The sequence below is a fragment of the Anastrepha obliqua genome, chromosome 5, assembly GCF_027943255.1.
Source record: "Anastrepha obliqua isolate idAnaObli1 chromosome 5, idAnaObli1_1.0, whole genome shotgun sequence".
Lineage (NCBI taxonomy): Eukaryota > Metazoa > Arthropoda > Insecta > Diptera > Tephritidae > Anastrepha > Anastrepha obliqua.
In genome coordinates, this window is record NC_072896.1 from 65039044 (window position 1) to 65055920 (window position 16877).

The window sequence follows — 16877 nt, forward strand, 5'->3', positions numbered from 1 at the left end:
AATGAAACATTAGTGTCAAAGGTAACACCGATATCCTAAATTTCATAACAGGCCGCAAATTATACTCTGATATGTTATACAGAGTTTTTAATATATTTCGTGATTTTGTATTCGAAAATTTAAAAATTAGCTCACATACGGCGTTGTTCTGTCTGAAGAATGAATAAAACGTATGAATTGTGAACTAAGGGAAAAATCGAATTCTGTAATTAATTTATCTCGTTCGTGCACTCTCACGTGACTTCTTGTATGTCGTTTATCTTGGCGGTTACTCTGTAATGCGAACAAATGTGTACATACTCAAATTCGAAAAATAGCAATCGTGTCGTGCAATATTCGCATTGACACTTGACATTTGCGCATCAAACTGTTACATGCAACTAACGCAATGATCAAAAATGCATTTTAATTGAAAAATTCTAAAATTGTTTGAACATATAACATTTTGACATCAATTTAGTAACAAAAAAATATTTTTAATTTTTTTTCAAATCTCAGTTTTCATTGCCGTCGCTGTTTGGTGCATGTGGGACACACTTGATTCGTTAAAATTAAAATGTTCCCGATTTAATCCAATTTTTTTAGGAAATTGATCCAAGTACCTGTAAAGAATACGAATAGCATTCGTATTTGAACATTTGATATTGTTACACTTAAGTAGCAAGCCTCTTGGCTATCATCTCTGGTTTTAACATTTCGCATTTAAAACAAGTCAAAGTAGATAGCTATTCATCACATTATGGTTTTAGTTTAAGGCGATATTGTAATGCATATTAAGATACTGAATATTGAATGAACTCTTCTCTGTTTTCAGATGGGCGATTATTCGGTTTCTCTCAAAGCGCCTGGCCGTAATAAACACTTCCGCGTACACGTTGAAAATAATATGTACTGTATTGGCCAACGTAAATTCCATACACTAGATCAATTAGTAGATCATTACCAAAGAGCACCGATCTATACGAATAAGCAAGGTGAAAAATTGTATTTGGTGCGATCGTTACCAAAAGCCAATGGCACGTAAGCAATCCACAATCGCGGCAGCAGCGTGGAATAGTACTCGCTATGCTTTCTCATTTCATACAGACACCTACATTATTCATTGATACTGATTTCTATACGGTTGCTGCTGTTGCTAATCCTGCTGCTACTGCTGGCGGTATGACAAACAAATTTAGATATTATATAATTTTACTTATTTACATATATGTAATTCATATTACGATATTACTAATAATGATTAATGTGTAAATGGAAGGCTATTGTAAGCGATGAAATGAGATAAGAAAACGTAAAACAAGCGTGGTAACAATTAGAAACTCAACACAGATTAATATCGTCAAATTATCACAATTTAGTGCGAAATACATGCTATTTTAAACGATAAACAGCAAAGCGACTACCAAAAACGATAAATTAAATTTATATGTATGGCAAAAACTCATAAATCACTTAATGGATAAATACAAAGAATCATATATAATTAAAGCGCGTAATAAATAAAATATCACTTGCATAGTACCGTACTATATATTTATTATTTATTTTTTTTATCACGATCATAGTTATTTTATTATACTATTTGTTCTTCTTGCGTCCGTAAAAGGAAGTTTCGAAGAAGACAAGCACGGAAAAAAGCGGGTTAATTCGATTTAAGTTGCTAACAATTTTCAAGTTGCCAGCATTTTACGACAGTGTTTGTAAAAACGTTCAATTTGCGCTCCGTAATGTAAAGCAAGCACACTGAAATTTCATTGCTTATTACATACGTATGTATAGATATTTATATAATATAAAGAAAGGGCGATTTTTTAAGCTTGACATATGTTTTCTTTACGTTACACATATTGGCAAAATCTTTAAAGACGGGACGAAGATGCTTGGCGTATACTAAATTATTTTGATTGCGGCGCTAAATTTCGAGCGAGTTTATGCACAAGTAGTGAAATAGAAGTTAAAGAGTGGTTTTGCACCACAGCGATATTGTTAAACTTCCTCAATTTCTGAAAATTATTTATATAATACTTATTCATATCCACTATACACTGTTATATAATTGAAGCTAAAATACTCAAACACCGTAATTATTTAGAAAATTACTTAAAATTAAACTTTGAAGCTTTCTAAAATCTGAGCTAATTTCAAAAAGAGCAATTTAGAAAAAATAATTTTAGAATCGGTTTGCTTTAATTTTTATAACCGGAACGAAAGCCGCAAAATTTGTATTGTCACTGTTTGCCAGAAAAATGTAATTTAATAGGTTACATTTTTTTCTGTCCATTCTTCTCTAGGAAATATTACTTAAAAGGCTCATTAGACATATTAATGAATTCGACGTTTAAACCAATGAATGACGATTAATAAAATCGGTACCATGTGAATTAAAATTCAGTTTTATTGCAACTCTTTTATGACAGGCATTCGTTTTTTGAGTGGCCCTTGACTTCATATTATTATTTTGAATTTATTTCTATGACTCGTACTGAATATGCTATGCAAACGTAAGCAATTTGTTGTTATTATTTTATTTTCTAAAATTGAAATACAAATTTTTTTGGCGAGGAAACATAGTCAGATTAGTGTGGCGTTTCGTCTGCTAGACGCTGTCTATAAAGCTTGTAGTAAATTTCAAATAGATCATCCAATTTTTAAAATATAATAAGTTTGTTTGTAAATTAGTGAAATGTGTTAAGGGCACATATTTTTCTCAATTTTGAAGTTCTACCAAAAAATATCTTCGTCGAGTAAAAATTTAAAAAAGAAGAAAATATCACTTCCACTATCCAAACGTTAATAATTTTCGTAACAATGCTGAACGCTTTACGTAGCTTTTAGTAGAAAACGTTGAAATTTTAATAAACATTCGAATTGTTTTTTGATACGCCCTTCTGATAGCTTTTTATTAAAAGTGAAAATGAAACGAAACAGGATATTGAACAAGCTTTTACCCCGATTTTCACTTAAAATGAATGTATCTACTTACATATATCCAAAATAAAATGAAGTAGCCGTAAAATATTGTATGATAAATGCTTTTAAGTAAAGGTCTGGAATGGAACCCTAAACAAAGTCACAAATATTACGAGTATTACCACATACCATAATTATAAAAGGCAAAACCATGCATCACTTGAAAATACGTATAAGAATATATTTGCAAAGAACAAGTGTAAAAAAAAGTGCTTGATAACCCGAAATAATTTCAGCTAATACACGAAAAACTAGCAACCAGCTGGTGGGCGAAAATAAACCAGCAACAAGTTTGCGAGTACGCCCAATCCAAATTATAAAATAAAATTAGCTGTATGTATGTAAGTGTAATATCATCACCTCTAACTGTGTGGTGAAAAACCACGCGGCGCCCTACAAACTACTTACAACACACAAATCATTGTTCTATTATGGATTTCCGAGGCGGATACATTGGCGATATCAACTGTTTGTCCTGCCATATACAAATCCTGAATACTCAAACACTGCTCTTTTCTTCTTCATATAGACATGGAAATGCGTAAGTGTACTGGTGTGTTATAAAAATTAAATTAAAAATTAAAAATAAAAACAAGTATATATACATAAATATACTAATATATACTATACTATGCGTAAATTCATGAATGAATCTTCATTACTACTTACAAATTTATTCCAAAACATGGATTAGTGATGATTACAAATATTTATACTATAAATATAAAAGGCTAATTAAAGTATTTTAAATAAACCAGAAAAAAGAATGGTAAAAAATAATGAATATGTATTTGTGCTATACCAGTATGTGTAAATGGTATTCGTGGTCTCATGCAACCATCTGCTCGGCTCTGTAGTCTACTATTTAGCACTAAGCAATGGAGCGCCCAAATCGGTTCAACCATTTAACGGTAAACACTCTTGAACCAGCCCAGCTGCTTCCTTTTATTATTAAATGTAATAAATTATATTATAAATACATATAAAAATACAATATAAGTAATATGAAGCAAATAATATTCTAAAAGCCCCACATGCAAATAAAAATACTTAGTTTAATTCTTAATAATTTGAATTTATAATATTATACAAATTGATCATAAGCCACAGAAATGAATGCTGACGAAGAGTCGAGAAGAGTCGGCGGTAGATACGCCAAGGAAGGAGTATAAGTTTCAGTAATAATATGAATATTTAGAAGAACGAATTTTATTTTAGCATATTATTTAATATTACTTTGAGTTGTGTTGTTTTATAACTGTGTTCCCAACAGCGTACATACATAGTCATTATTTGTTATAAAATACACATAAACATAAAATATTTTAATTAATTTGTATTAAAATTAAGTTTTTCTAATTAAAATTACAAAATGTACAGTGTTTTTTATTTGGTTCATTTCATTTCTTCCTGCTCTCATGTGAATAATTAGTTTTATATGTAAACCAATGTCACTATTGCTGCATTGGCGCAAACAGCCAAGCCAGCATTTGCTACCGTTTCTTGAGTGTATCTACTTTATAAATATCAGCCAAGTGGGGAACGTCTTTTCCACATGCACTTAAGAGCCTATTGAAGCCCACATGAACGTTCACATGCACATAGGTATGTCCACATATATACATATGCACTTTGCATAGGAGCCTGAACAGCGCAGGCTTTGAGTCACACACAATATAGCATAGCCACCACATATAAGTAGCAGTAAACAATGTTGCGATTGGCATTGAATCAACACAAAAATTTCTCCACTCGCTTTTTGCTGTACATGAATAACTTGCATATCCATGCTTAGCTTTTGCTTTCTCATACAAACATTTTTTAACCTTTTTATGTAAGTATTGTAAAAAAGTTTATTATTTGTACTAAAGAAATGAGTAAACGAATGTGAAATAAAAATTATATAAATGAAGAAAAAAGAAAATAAAAAAATATCAAATTAAATGACACAGTAATTTGGATTAGAACCATGTGTAGCTGTATCTTTTTTCTACTTATTTAAATGCGAAATTTTTTTACTAAGTATAAAAATAAAAAAACGTGAAACTAATAAATCATGTTTAGATAAAATGAGTGCAAGAAGCATAAAAGAGTAAACGGTGAGAAGCGTGAAAATGCTACTAAGATATTAAAAGTGAAAATAAATGAATGAACAAACTGGAACTTAAACTGAAACGGAAATATGAATAATAAAAACGCAAATACATATGCAAATCATTTCAATATTTTATGTTCTTTTTTCTCACATTCTCAAGATGATCCATGAAAAAGGTAAGAAACGATTAGCTAAGACGGTGTGTAATATTGAAGGTCGGGCAGGATGAGAATTTTCTTTATAAGTTGTAATATTGTCTTGAAGCATGAGACTACTGCTTCAATGGATTTTGCGCAAAAGATTTTTTAGGTTTTTTCGGTTCTATGCCAAATGCTCAGAAATTAGTGAATTCATATACCTATGTATGCAGATCTACATACGCATGAGCAATTAACGTATTTAATAGTTTTTTGGGATAATATTTCCGTAAATGCATGGGATCTTTTAAAAGATACACAGTTTGTCAAGAAAATGTTTTGACATACTAAAATATTAAAGCCACTTGCACTTCTGTAATTAAAACCATTGCTTCTTGTCGAATGTGGAAAGCCTTTAAAAATTATTTCATTAACTGATGCTTTCCGTTTCAATTCAACCGGGCTATTCGGGTCATGTAAAACATTTTCAACTACTTTTTTGCAATTGTTTCTGCATGAAGTCGCTCGTATAAGTAATTACGATTATTTTGAACCCAGAATTATTAAAATCGGTTTATTTTTGACTAAGTTATGGGCATTTAAACAATTTTTTTTCTTATATAATTAAAAAAAATCGAGTTTGAGCCGAAAAACAAAATTGCCGATAACTCTTGAAAAAAAATTTTTTTCGGGCGAACAAAAAAATACGTGTCTCATTATTTTGACCAGAGAGCAACATATTTAAGTTACATCGATATCGAAGAACATGACCCGAATAGCCCGGTTGAATTGAAATGGAAAGCATCAACTTACATATATGTATATACCGTAACTCAGAGCGTTGTTACACACGCGTTAGTCATCAATAAGCCATGAAATGATCGTAAGAGTGGTTTTTTAGTCCCAAAGTAAAGATGCTATAACCACAACGCCATAAATTTGTTGATCGAACCTATATATGGGCAACTCTGTAATAAATTAGTAGCCATAACCATAATTGTAGAGACAATAGAGACCATAATTCCGTAGCCATAACCATAACCGTAGAGACAATTGAATTTTGGTTTTTCGCCGTAACCATAACCAGTTGCACTGTGGTATGTATATAAAACTATTATATGAATGAATAAATTATTAATCTCCTTGTCACTGCTCATGCTGTTCTCTTTTCAAAAAATCGAATCATACACAAATTATAAAGAACGCAAAAATGTCTGGAAAAGGGATAACGCAGTTTCAAGCCGACTTCGAACGGCAGGTGGTTTTTTATGAGGAGCTTTTTTGTGGCAGAAATAAACTCGGAGGGGCGACCGCTATTAGAAAAACCATTTTCTACCATTTGGTGCTTCATGCGGCGTCCAGACGGATATGTTTTCCTTACCACTCCTTTCCTTTTATTACCCTCCATGCTAAATCTCGACACGATATTTAATTCCAGTTGCGATGAAATTGTTATTCATACCCCTTAGAGTTTCCCTCAGAGTAAGAAACACATAGCTGAAATTGGGATCTAGGCATTTGTATTTATTTGTAAGTGTATCAGTGTATACATACATATGTATAGCTTTATTTTCATTTGAATTTCAGTTTCAGCAATAATATTACACTGCCCCGTATGTGACATATTCGGTAAGAGAATGAAGAGCGATTTAGTGTACAAATGTCTGCAACTTTTAGGATTAGAGCGGAAAATGTGATTGATTATTTAGTCGAAATAGGTACATGCTACACCAATACACACATCTTTATGTATACATGCATACATATATTGTGAAATATTGTAAAATACGGAGGGAAATAATTGAAAATTAACTTTTTAAAGGATGTCATACCCGTCAAATAAATTTGCAATTAAATATATCAATAAAGTTTTTTTTTGCAACTTAAGTTTTTATACATGTGACGCCCTTTTATAGTAATTTGTAATGCAATTACAGCGAACATCGATTATAATGAAGCGTCAGTCTTTCAGGAAAAATAACAGTTGCTGAGATAAGATCATAAAAAATTTTATAATACAAATAATAGAAATAAGAAACAAGCGAGTAATAGATGGTTCACTTACGCAAAATTACATACAACTACTAAATTTTAGTACCTCAACTAAAATCCCACTGGAGGTTTCCAGCACTGCTTTAATTTAAATAAAAAACAGCTGAACTGTGCGAGTTCGTTTGATAACTTTAATTATTTGTTTTTAAATTTACAAATGTTTGCTTTTATCAAATATTAGTTTGGGGAAAAAGAAATCCATTCTCGGTAGAAAATCATTTTCTCGGTAGCTGGCTGTAGTGATCGATATCCCGTAAAGTATCGATCAGCGCATTATTTGCATTGTAGCTGCTAAAACAGTCAAAAAACAAAGAAACATTGCATCAGTGAAGCCAGCAAAAGGAAGCAGGTACCCGCGGTAATAGTGCACACACCAAATTTAGCGAGGTCCTCAACCATCTGTGCGGGTCTTCTGCCACAAAAATCACCTACCCTGTCAGAAATCAAAATAGATTAACGAAACCAACGCAAGACTGAGTCTTGTCGAGGCCCAGGAGCACAGAGGAGTGAACAAGAAAAAAAAAATCGATCAAACAATTTGAAGTTTATGCTCTTTTTCAAGGGGACATTTTCCACTAAAAAAATCGTTTCCTGTTTTTTGTTTGTTCCATTCAGTTGTGAGTGAAAGAGTGTAACAATGGTAGTTAACAAAGAGAAATGCAAGCCAGGCCGCTGAAATTGTGAATGATGCTTAAGGTGCCGATCGAAGGTTACCGGTATATTCGTAGTCGCCAAGAGCTAAAGATCGACTATAAAATAGTTTTAAGCCATTTGGGCAAAAATTTTACGCAGAAATAATGGATTTATTTTTCCCCAAACTAATATATTAAATTTCACTAGTTGTCTCGATTTTTCCTATTTCTCTGACATCCTTCAAAGCTACCATTTGACCATAGATGTTCAACTAAAAAGCAGGGAAGGCAGGTAAAGCAAGTCTGCATTGGGTCAACATTTTTATGCTCGCTCTAATAAATTTGACAGCTCAATTAGTTTAATTTATTTGGAAAAGTATGCTCATTATTGCATTACCGACACTTTCCAGTGATTGAGGATTTTTCTCTTTTTAGGTGACAAATCCAAAAGTTAGACTTAATCTGCGCAGAATGTACACCTTCGCTGGATCCGAAGTACTTTTTTCATTCATATTCCCTCAAGGGAGGAGTGGGCAGGGTGTAACATTTCGAGACAGGACATGGCAAACATGTTTACGGGTGGCTCGAGGTGGGCGGAATGGTTTGTGGGAGGTATTCTGCGAGGAGGTAGCCGCAATTAAAGAAACAGTGAATTGGTTGCTTACCTCTGCAATTACTGTACAGGAGGTAAATATCTATTCCGACAGCCAGGCGGCAATTAGGACTCTGGGATCGTTGTTTGTGCGTTCGAAATTAGTCGGGGAATATTAGGCCCATTTTTCTTTCTAATCACAGCGGCATAGCGGGAAGCTGTTGGACTGAAGAGCTGGCTAGACAGGAGATCCTTGAGAAGGTTTCACCGCGATATGAGAGGATTGGTATTCCCTTGAAAACTTGTGTTCTATTTCTAGAAAGATGAGTCTTGCGTCAACTCTGCGAGCGCTGAATTAGTGCAGAAGTGTGCAAAATCGCGAGATTCCTCTGGTAGATCAGGGGCGCTCGAAAGAACTTGTAAGGCTAACAAAGCCGCAGGTTTAAGTCCTTTCTGCAGAAGCAGAAACGTGGAATTATCTCAACACCTTCTCCTCACCTGCTCAGCTCTCGTCAGGCTCTCACTTTTTGCTACACCTACGCATATAGCAGATTTAAATCACCAGATTGAAGCGATTAACGCAAATGTAATTAGCCACCATTTGGTCGACGTCCTCCAATCTAAAGCCCCCTCTTCCTATTTCCCCCTGTTCGCTTCTTTTTTGATTCTTTATCTAAGGGCGAGGGCCCAGCATGAGCAGCCATTTGACCTAACCTAACCTAACCTGGGTAACAATTAGACGAACTCGCTCATATCTTATATTTATTCGCTAAAGGCATTTTTGTTAACACATCACTATAAATTGAGCGTAGATATTAAAATCTTTTCAATCTTGTTGTTGTAAAATTGTCGACTGTGCCCGTTCTCAAAATGCTACTTTACAAATCGGTGATCACGATTACTCAAAAACTGTTAAAAGAATTTGTGTCAATACATAAACGTGTAGTCTGTTAAAAATTTATATTTTTTATCATTTTATTTTTCCGAAAAATCCTGTTTATAAGTCAAAAATATTTTTTTCATTTATCCAAAATCGAAATTTTGATTTTGACTAGCTGCCATTCTGGGTAATGCTATTTTTTTTAAGCTAGACATCAATTAATATACAGGGTGCTAGAAAAGAAACTAAAATATTTAAGGTGACAGCTGCACCAAAAGAAGCAAAAAAGTATTAAAATACTTGGGCCTTTAAAGTAACGGTTTTGGAAATATGGCAAGTTATTTTTTCCGAAAAAAATATTGAAAATCACTTGTTTGTTTACTATGTAAAAACAATCGAAGTCAAAACAAAACAAAAACAAAAGATGTTCAAAGTCCTGGTATTTCAAGCGCATGATCTCCTTGCCTGAAATTTTTGATTAATTCAAAGCTGCAGCTCGTCAACGCTATTTACAAGTTTACAGGCTACAGGCTACAGGTTTAATGTTTTCAAATATCGGCAAAACACATCTATGTGGAAAGATCTAGTCTAAATGCTCTCTTTGTTCTTTAAGGGGGGGGTAGGGTCACAAAATCGAAATTTTTTTTCTTCACTCATCTTATAGTAAATCATTTCAAGAATGTTGTGTCAAAATTTTAAGTGGATCGGAGCAGAACTCTCAAAGTTATAGCCTTTGTAGGCACTCTACCTCGAATGCGGAGCATCGATAATTTCTCAGAATCATTTTTTCAAACGCGTTTTTCCCGAAACGACTTCTTAAAAGTCGGTGTCAATCACAACTCCGAAACTATTCAACCGATTCTTTTCAAATTTGGCACACGTTTTTCACTTACAAATATGGCGAAATTTTTCGCCAAAAATGCTCGTTTTACGTTTTTTTGCCACCAAAACTACAAAAATGAAAAAAAAAAAATTTATTAATGTAGGGGGGAGCATTACGTCATACTTTAACTGAAAAATTCGACTTTTTTAGTTTCAGATGATTCTACGACGAATGCCGATTGGCACCGCAGAGCACCTCTCGAAAAACATATCTCCAAAAAAACTCTGTCATGGGCTTATTTGTCAATATTTTATTATTAATATTTTTTAAAAACTTATTAAAAAGATGTACAATAACATGCAACTGATTTTATTAAAGTATCTTAAGCCATATTTCTGTAAAAAATTAAAAAAAAAGTGTTTTTTTTTAGCGCTAAACCCTACCCCCCCCTTAACAAAGCGCGCCAGTCGTTTGTTTCACGAGCTATCCGACGCCAGTTTGACACATAAAGTGAATCCAAGTCCTTCTCCACCTGATCTTTCCAACGCAGAGGAGGCCTTCCTCTTCCTCTACTACCACCAGCTGGTACAGCATCGAATGCTTTCAGAGGCAGAGTCCACTCTATAAGAAGGGTGATTCTACAATCTGTGCCATTTACCGCGGGATTAGTCTTCTAAATATCCCGTATAAGGTTCTAGCGAGCGTATTGTGTGAAAGTCCACCTTAAACCAACTGATTGGACCTTATCAGTGTGGCCTTAAACCTGGAAAGTCCACAATTGACCAGATACTCACAATACACCAAATCTTGGAAAAAACTCATGAAAGGAGAAACGACAAACACCATCTTTTCGTCGATTTTAAAGCTCCATTCGACAGTACGAAAAGGACTTACCTATATGCTGCGGTGCCTGAAGGTTTCAGATAGGGTGACTCGCTGTCATGTGACTTCTTTAGCCTGATGCTGGAAAATATCGTGAATGCTTTCTTTGGCCCAAGGAATGTCATCCAAAAGTTCAACTACTGCGTTCTGCAGAGAGTTTGGTAAAATAACATACCAACAACAAAATGCAAATAACAAAGGAGCTAGAAAAGGATAACTGGTCATATCTTTGGAATCCCCTACACTTTATTAAAGACGATACGCTCACTCTGTGCAGCCTTTCGTCATTGACTATTTAATACAAACAAACTGATTGCCATATGCCACTTGAACTGCTTCACTTTCGTGTTCCTGCTGTTGTGCCCGAACATTTCCATATCCTGTGTTCATTACAGGTTGGAGATGTATCGCCGAGTCGAACTGACTATGTTTCGATTTGAAATTACTTGTCTTTTGGTAGTTGTTATTTCCGAGTATAAAACCCTTTCGTTATTTGGGCTGTAATATTTAAAACAATCATTATAAGCTCTAACCTCTCTTTGAAAAAGCTCGCTCAATTTACTATGACCAAGTCTCTTACGTCTTATGCCTATCCTGGTATAATTTTGAAGCTTTGACAATTGATGGCAAGCGCAGATTGATAGCACTGAGGTTGGGAAGAAACAGAAGGTTGTGCATAACGTGGCTCACAGTGAATTTAAATTATTTGAGCATTCTTAGATTTTGTTTACATTTTTTTATTGCTAAAAGAACAAGTTTTTCCTTTATATAGTAATTATACCAATTCTCTTTGGTGTTCATAATAACCGAATCTAACTTTTAATTTATTTTAAAAACTAATTTTACAACCACAACATAGTTCTGTGAGAGACCATTTAAAATTAAATGATTAAGCTACTCTCGAAATTTGTTTTCAATCTCCGTAATCTTGTTGTGAGTTAAAGATACGTAACCAAGCAATGTCAGTACATACCTCATGAGAAAAGGCTCTATCAAAAGTATGGATTTAAGCAAATATTGAAGAATATTGTAGGATTATTGTAAGTAAACGCAACCAAAAAATACTAGTCTAACGGTTAGACGGGATAGAAGTGAAACCTTCCGTATGACAAACTGAGAGAGAATAAGACGAAAGCAGCATTAGGAGCGGGATAATTATAGGTTCATTATAATATTGCTCTAAAGTTCATATTTTATTTTCTTCATTTTATTTTATTCATCCTCAATGTTTTCAATTTCAACAAATGATACGAGTGGCTTATGATAGATAAAATATGATACAAATGCTTTGGTTTCGATGTTGTCAAAAAAAATACCCAAACGGACCGAAGAAACAGACTTACAAATTTCTTCCACTTTCGTCTACTTGTATTCATATAAAAATGTATGTCTTATGTTTATTTGTATATTTCTTCTTGTATTTATTCAAGGCCGAAATCCCGGCGGTACTGCAATACCGGGCCAACCCGTGACAGAGGTGGAGCAAGCTCCTAAAACACTCCGCCCATTTCCAAAAATCAGTTTAACATTTGTTGTCCTCCGATGGAGGATCTATCAGATGTTAAACTACACTTTGATCTTAGCCATAAGGCCGAGAAGCGATAACCATACACAACCAACAAACTACCTTGTCATTACATTTTCTAATAAACCTTTTGAGAATTACACGCTCACAAAAATTAATGTACGAAATATTTATACCGATTCACTTAAACACGGCGAGCTGTTTGATTCATGTTCGTGCCTGTGTATGTGCATTTGTGCGTTCATATCGCCACAGTGCATGACTACCAGCCTTGGCTGAGCACAGTAAGAAAATGTATTCGAGCGTTTTTTTTTTTTTTTTTTTTTTTTTTTTTACGAGGAGGAAGCATCGAAAGCCTGTACCCCGTCAGTGTAGGACTTTAACCCGAACTAAACCTCCTGCCGTCCATGTACCGATCCCCTCCCGGTACTATCGTGTATATGTATGTATGTACATTAGTGTGTTTGTACGATTGTGCTCTGCGCTCAGCTTTGTGTCGATTTTACTGTGCGCTGCGCAGGTTAGGGTATTCTTGCAGAATTTAAAGATGATTCACACACTGTCGACCGACTGGGTACAGTTGTCACAAGTGATGATATTTATAATTTTTATATGAAAAATCAAGGCGAATCTTTTGAAGGTGGTAGCAATAACACAGCTGATTTGTTATTTTTTTCTTCCGCCGTGTACATTTGGATGTCAACACAAAATTGAATTAAGAAACGTTTTACTTAGCTTAGTGTATGAATTCACCTTGGAAAAAATTCAATTTTCTTCTATAATCAATTTTAATAAAAAAAAACTGTTTTCAATAAATAATCAGAAATGTCCTACAATGCAAATTTCAAAAAAAAAAAAAAATCCATTTTCGTCTACTTGTATTCATATAAAAATTTATGTCTCTTCCCACCAAAGCTAAATGTATTTGTATATTTCTTCTTGTATTTATTCAAGGCCGAAATCCCGGCGGTACTGCAATACCGGGCCAACCCGTGGCAGAGGTGGAGAGCAAGCCCCTAAAACACTCCGCCCATTTCCAAAAATCAGTTTAACATTTGTTGTCCTCCGATGGAGGATCTATCAGATGTTAAGCTGATAAGAACAGATATCACACTACCTAGTCAATAGATTTTAAATAATAAACCTAATAAACCTTTTGAGAATTAAACGCTCACAAAAATTATTTATATCAACATATAATATAACGCTTCGTAACTAAATAACTTTTAGGCCAGCAACGACAGCATGGAGCGGTAGCCGAGCGACTAGCAATGTGAGCTTCCGATCCAAAATCCTTGGTTCGAATCACAAGAAAAAATAAAAGTTATTTTTATTTAGTTCGTCGCTACGTTTATATCAACATATAATATAACGCTTCGTAGCCAAGTTGGTCGCTTTTTTCGTTTCACTTTTCCTCAAATCACTCCCAACGATTCTAAAGAAGTTTTCACTTCAAAAATAGCGCGAGAATTGATTAGTTGAAACAAATGAAAACGGCGGCTGCTACCTAGAAAATGCTATATGTATATATGTATATATATAATTGGCGCGTACACCCTTTTTGGGTGTTTGGCCGAGCTCCTCCCCCTATTTGGGGTGTGCTTCTTGATGTTGTTCCACAAATAGAGGGACCTACAGTTTTAAGCCGACTCCGAACGGGAGATATTTTTATGAGGAGCTTTTTAATGGCAGAAACTTACTCGGAGGTTTGCCATTGTCTGCCGAGGGGCGACCGCTATTAGAAAAATGTTTTTCTTAATTTTGGTGTTTCACCGAGATTCGAACCGACGTTCTCTCTGTGAATTGCGAATGGTAGTCACGCATGAACTAATACGGCTACGACGGCCGCCAATACCTGTATAATATAATATATAATATACCTGTAAAGGTATAGCACACTTTTCTAATTTCTTCTCCTTGAAACCAACTTAAGAAGCAATGGACGGAAGATAAAGATTCATAGATTTACACATTTACAGACTTAAGTTTCAAAGTTTTCACAATGAATTTTAAAGCTTTGCGCTTCGATAGTAGCCTGATGCGAGAAATAAAGAAATTCGATTGAATTTAAAGTAAAATAAAACACCAAAACTATAATTTTTTGCAGGTTAAATACAAGGTGTGTGTGTATATTTAGTTATATTTGCAAAATAAAAAGTTTATGTTTACAAATAAAAAAATAGGTGTACTCGCATGTGTTGAAAGATAAAACAATGGAAAAAAATTGCTAAATTAAAATAAGAGATAAAATTTATAAAAATTAGTACGCATACACATGTAACTTCATACATTTTTTTTACAAAAGAAAATACAAAAAATTTATTTATAAAGTATATACCAAAATGAGGACAATAGTGGACTTCGAGGGATAACTTAAAACACAAGCACATTCAATAGTTTATAGCTATTAAAGTTGAAAATAAATATAAACAAAATCATATCAGCTTAATGATCGTTCGAAAGCTTTACAATGTTTTAACTAATTTTACAACGAAGAACTTTGATCAATTTCGATAGGCTTTTAAATTACTTTACCAACATTTGGCAATTACACAAAGCAGCATATGACAAGCCAACTCCTTAAATTAATTGATTTAATAAAGCGATATATTTATTCGACCCTTTAATACGTTTATGAAACCGCCTTTCTTCGTATGCGAATGTGCTAAATTTTGCTCCATCCTGTGGCTATCTACGGGTTAATTTTGACAATAATCAAAATATTTATTTATCTATTTAATATTTATTTTGATTTTTACTTCTCATATTTGAAATATAGTAAACGTATCTCCATTATTTAGTTACTTAAATTCTTAAAGCATGTTTTGTTTCATTTTGTTCTATTTTGCAACAAGAGCATTTTAATTATTTACGTCTTTACATTTGTTCTTTTCGCTGGGCAGCAAACATTGTTGTTAAGTAAACATTTATTGGCAATAATAAAGAGAAACAAATACTCAAATTAGCATCTCATTAGTAAATATTCCTCCTTTAATTGTATAAACGAATTTATCCACATTAAGATATAATATTATTCATAGGTATAGTATAATATATGTGAGCGTTAAGTCTACTAAAATTTTTTCGTATTAGATGAACTAATTTTTGCTTTTTCTAACTATTTTCCAGAATTACTGCTAGATGCAATGCCTTCTTTTGCAAATTTTTCTCTGATTACAGTTCAACAAGCTTAAGGGGAGCAATCGAAGCCAATCATTTCTACATACTTTAGGTTGGTTGGCATGAAAATAATTGTTATTAATTTGTTCGGATATATATGTATATATATGTACATATATATATGTATATATATGGATATACACATGTATATATATATCTATAAATTTCAATCACACTGTCTCAATTTAAATATAAATACAAGTAATTCAAATTGGTTTATATGAACAATGCCAGCACTTGTCTCACTTATTTCCCTTCCCCTTGTTCTGATTCAATCGCAACTTATTTTAAAGAAGTTTTATACCTATACATATTTATATTTGCAAGAGCATGCTCCGGCTCACAAATTTGTATTTATTTTAGTAAGGATGCGCTTCATAACTATTTAGTTGCGCTTGAGCTCCGACTCATATCGATTGCCGCAAATATCTCATAAGAAGGGATTATTCGAGTTCATTGCGCCGGTTGCCTACGAACATGAGAAATGCATTAAGACTTTGATTTTAATAAATAAACGAATATAGAATTGGCTACTTACTGCAAATGGGTTACTGAATGCTCCACCGCCACCGGCGCCAGTGGCCGCAATCGCCGTTGGCTGTAGTGCACCTAAACTGAAACCACAGCCGCTCGGTCCAGTCGCCATTACAGTCGCAGTGCCGGCTGTCGTTGTTGCATTAACATATCCATTACTGTAATTATAAAATTGCGTGGCTGTTGTTGGTTGCTGTGACGATATGCCGTTACCGTTCGATATCACTGTCATTTGACCAAAATAGCTCTGTGTTGCTGTGGGCGAAGTGCCGTGAGTAGCAGCCTGGAACGGATTTACTTGCTGATGTTTGAAAGGATTAACAGAATTACATATGCCAGCTAGAAAGAGAGTGTAATACAAATATCATACTTTCGGGTCGGGAACAACTTAAATAAATTCGTTTTATCTAAAATACATCGCTAAAATCTTAAATATGAAGCATCGCAAAAAAAAAAACATTTAATATTGAATGTATGCGAGTGGAGTTAATATCCAAGCATGCTTCATCCACTTGACATAGGATGATTTTCTAATGATAGTTCACGCACAGCATTAGTTTTGTCGGGACCATTTT

The 16877-nt window shown here is 33.8% G+C and overlaps 2 protein-coding genes, 1 non-coding gene and 1 pseudogene across 6 annotated transcripts in view; 1 reads left to right on the plus strand and 3 right to left on the minus strand.

The window, feature by feature from the left end:
- The window catches only part of LOC129246878 (cytoplasmic protein NCK1), a 47381-nt gene extending 42186 nt beyond the window's left edge, over positions 1–5195 (plus strand). For all 4 annotated transcript variants that reach the window (XM_054885587.1, XM_054885591.1, XM_054885589.1 and 1 more), the window contains one exon: positions 815–5195. In XM_054885587.1, the coding sequence (XP_054741562.1) occupies positions 815–1024 (210 nt within the window). In that variant the 3' untranslated portion in view covers positions 1025–5195. The remainder of the gene's footprint in view (positions 1–814) is intronic.
- Positions 5196–12484: 7289 nt separating this feature from the next.
- On the minus strand, positions 12485–12666 carry LOC129249640 (U2 spliceosomal RNA; annotated as a pseudogene).
- An 867-nt stretch (positions 12667–13533) lies between these two features.
- Positions 13534–13728, minus strand: LOC129249639 (U2 spliceosomal RNA). Its single transcript, XR_008582689.1, has one exon. It is a non-coding gene; the product is annotated as a U2 spliceosomal RNA (small nuclear RNA).
- A 1016-nt stretch (positions 13729–14744) lies between these two features.
- LOC129249210 (uncharacterized) overlaps positions 14745–16877 on the minus strand; it is an 81379-nt gene continuing 79246 nt past the window's right edge. The window contains exons 4-5 of the mRNA XM_054888895.1: positions 16307–16641; positions 14745–16237 (exon numbers count right to left, since the gene is read on the minus strand). Coding sequence (XP_054744870.1) covers positions 16199–16237; positions 16307–16641 — 374 coding nt within the window. The 3' untranslated portion in view covers positions 14745–16198. The remainder of the gene's footprint in view (positions 16238–16306; positions 16642–16877) is intronic.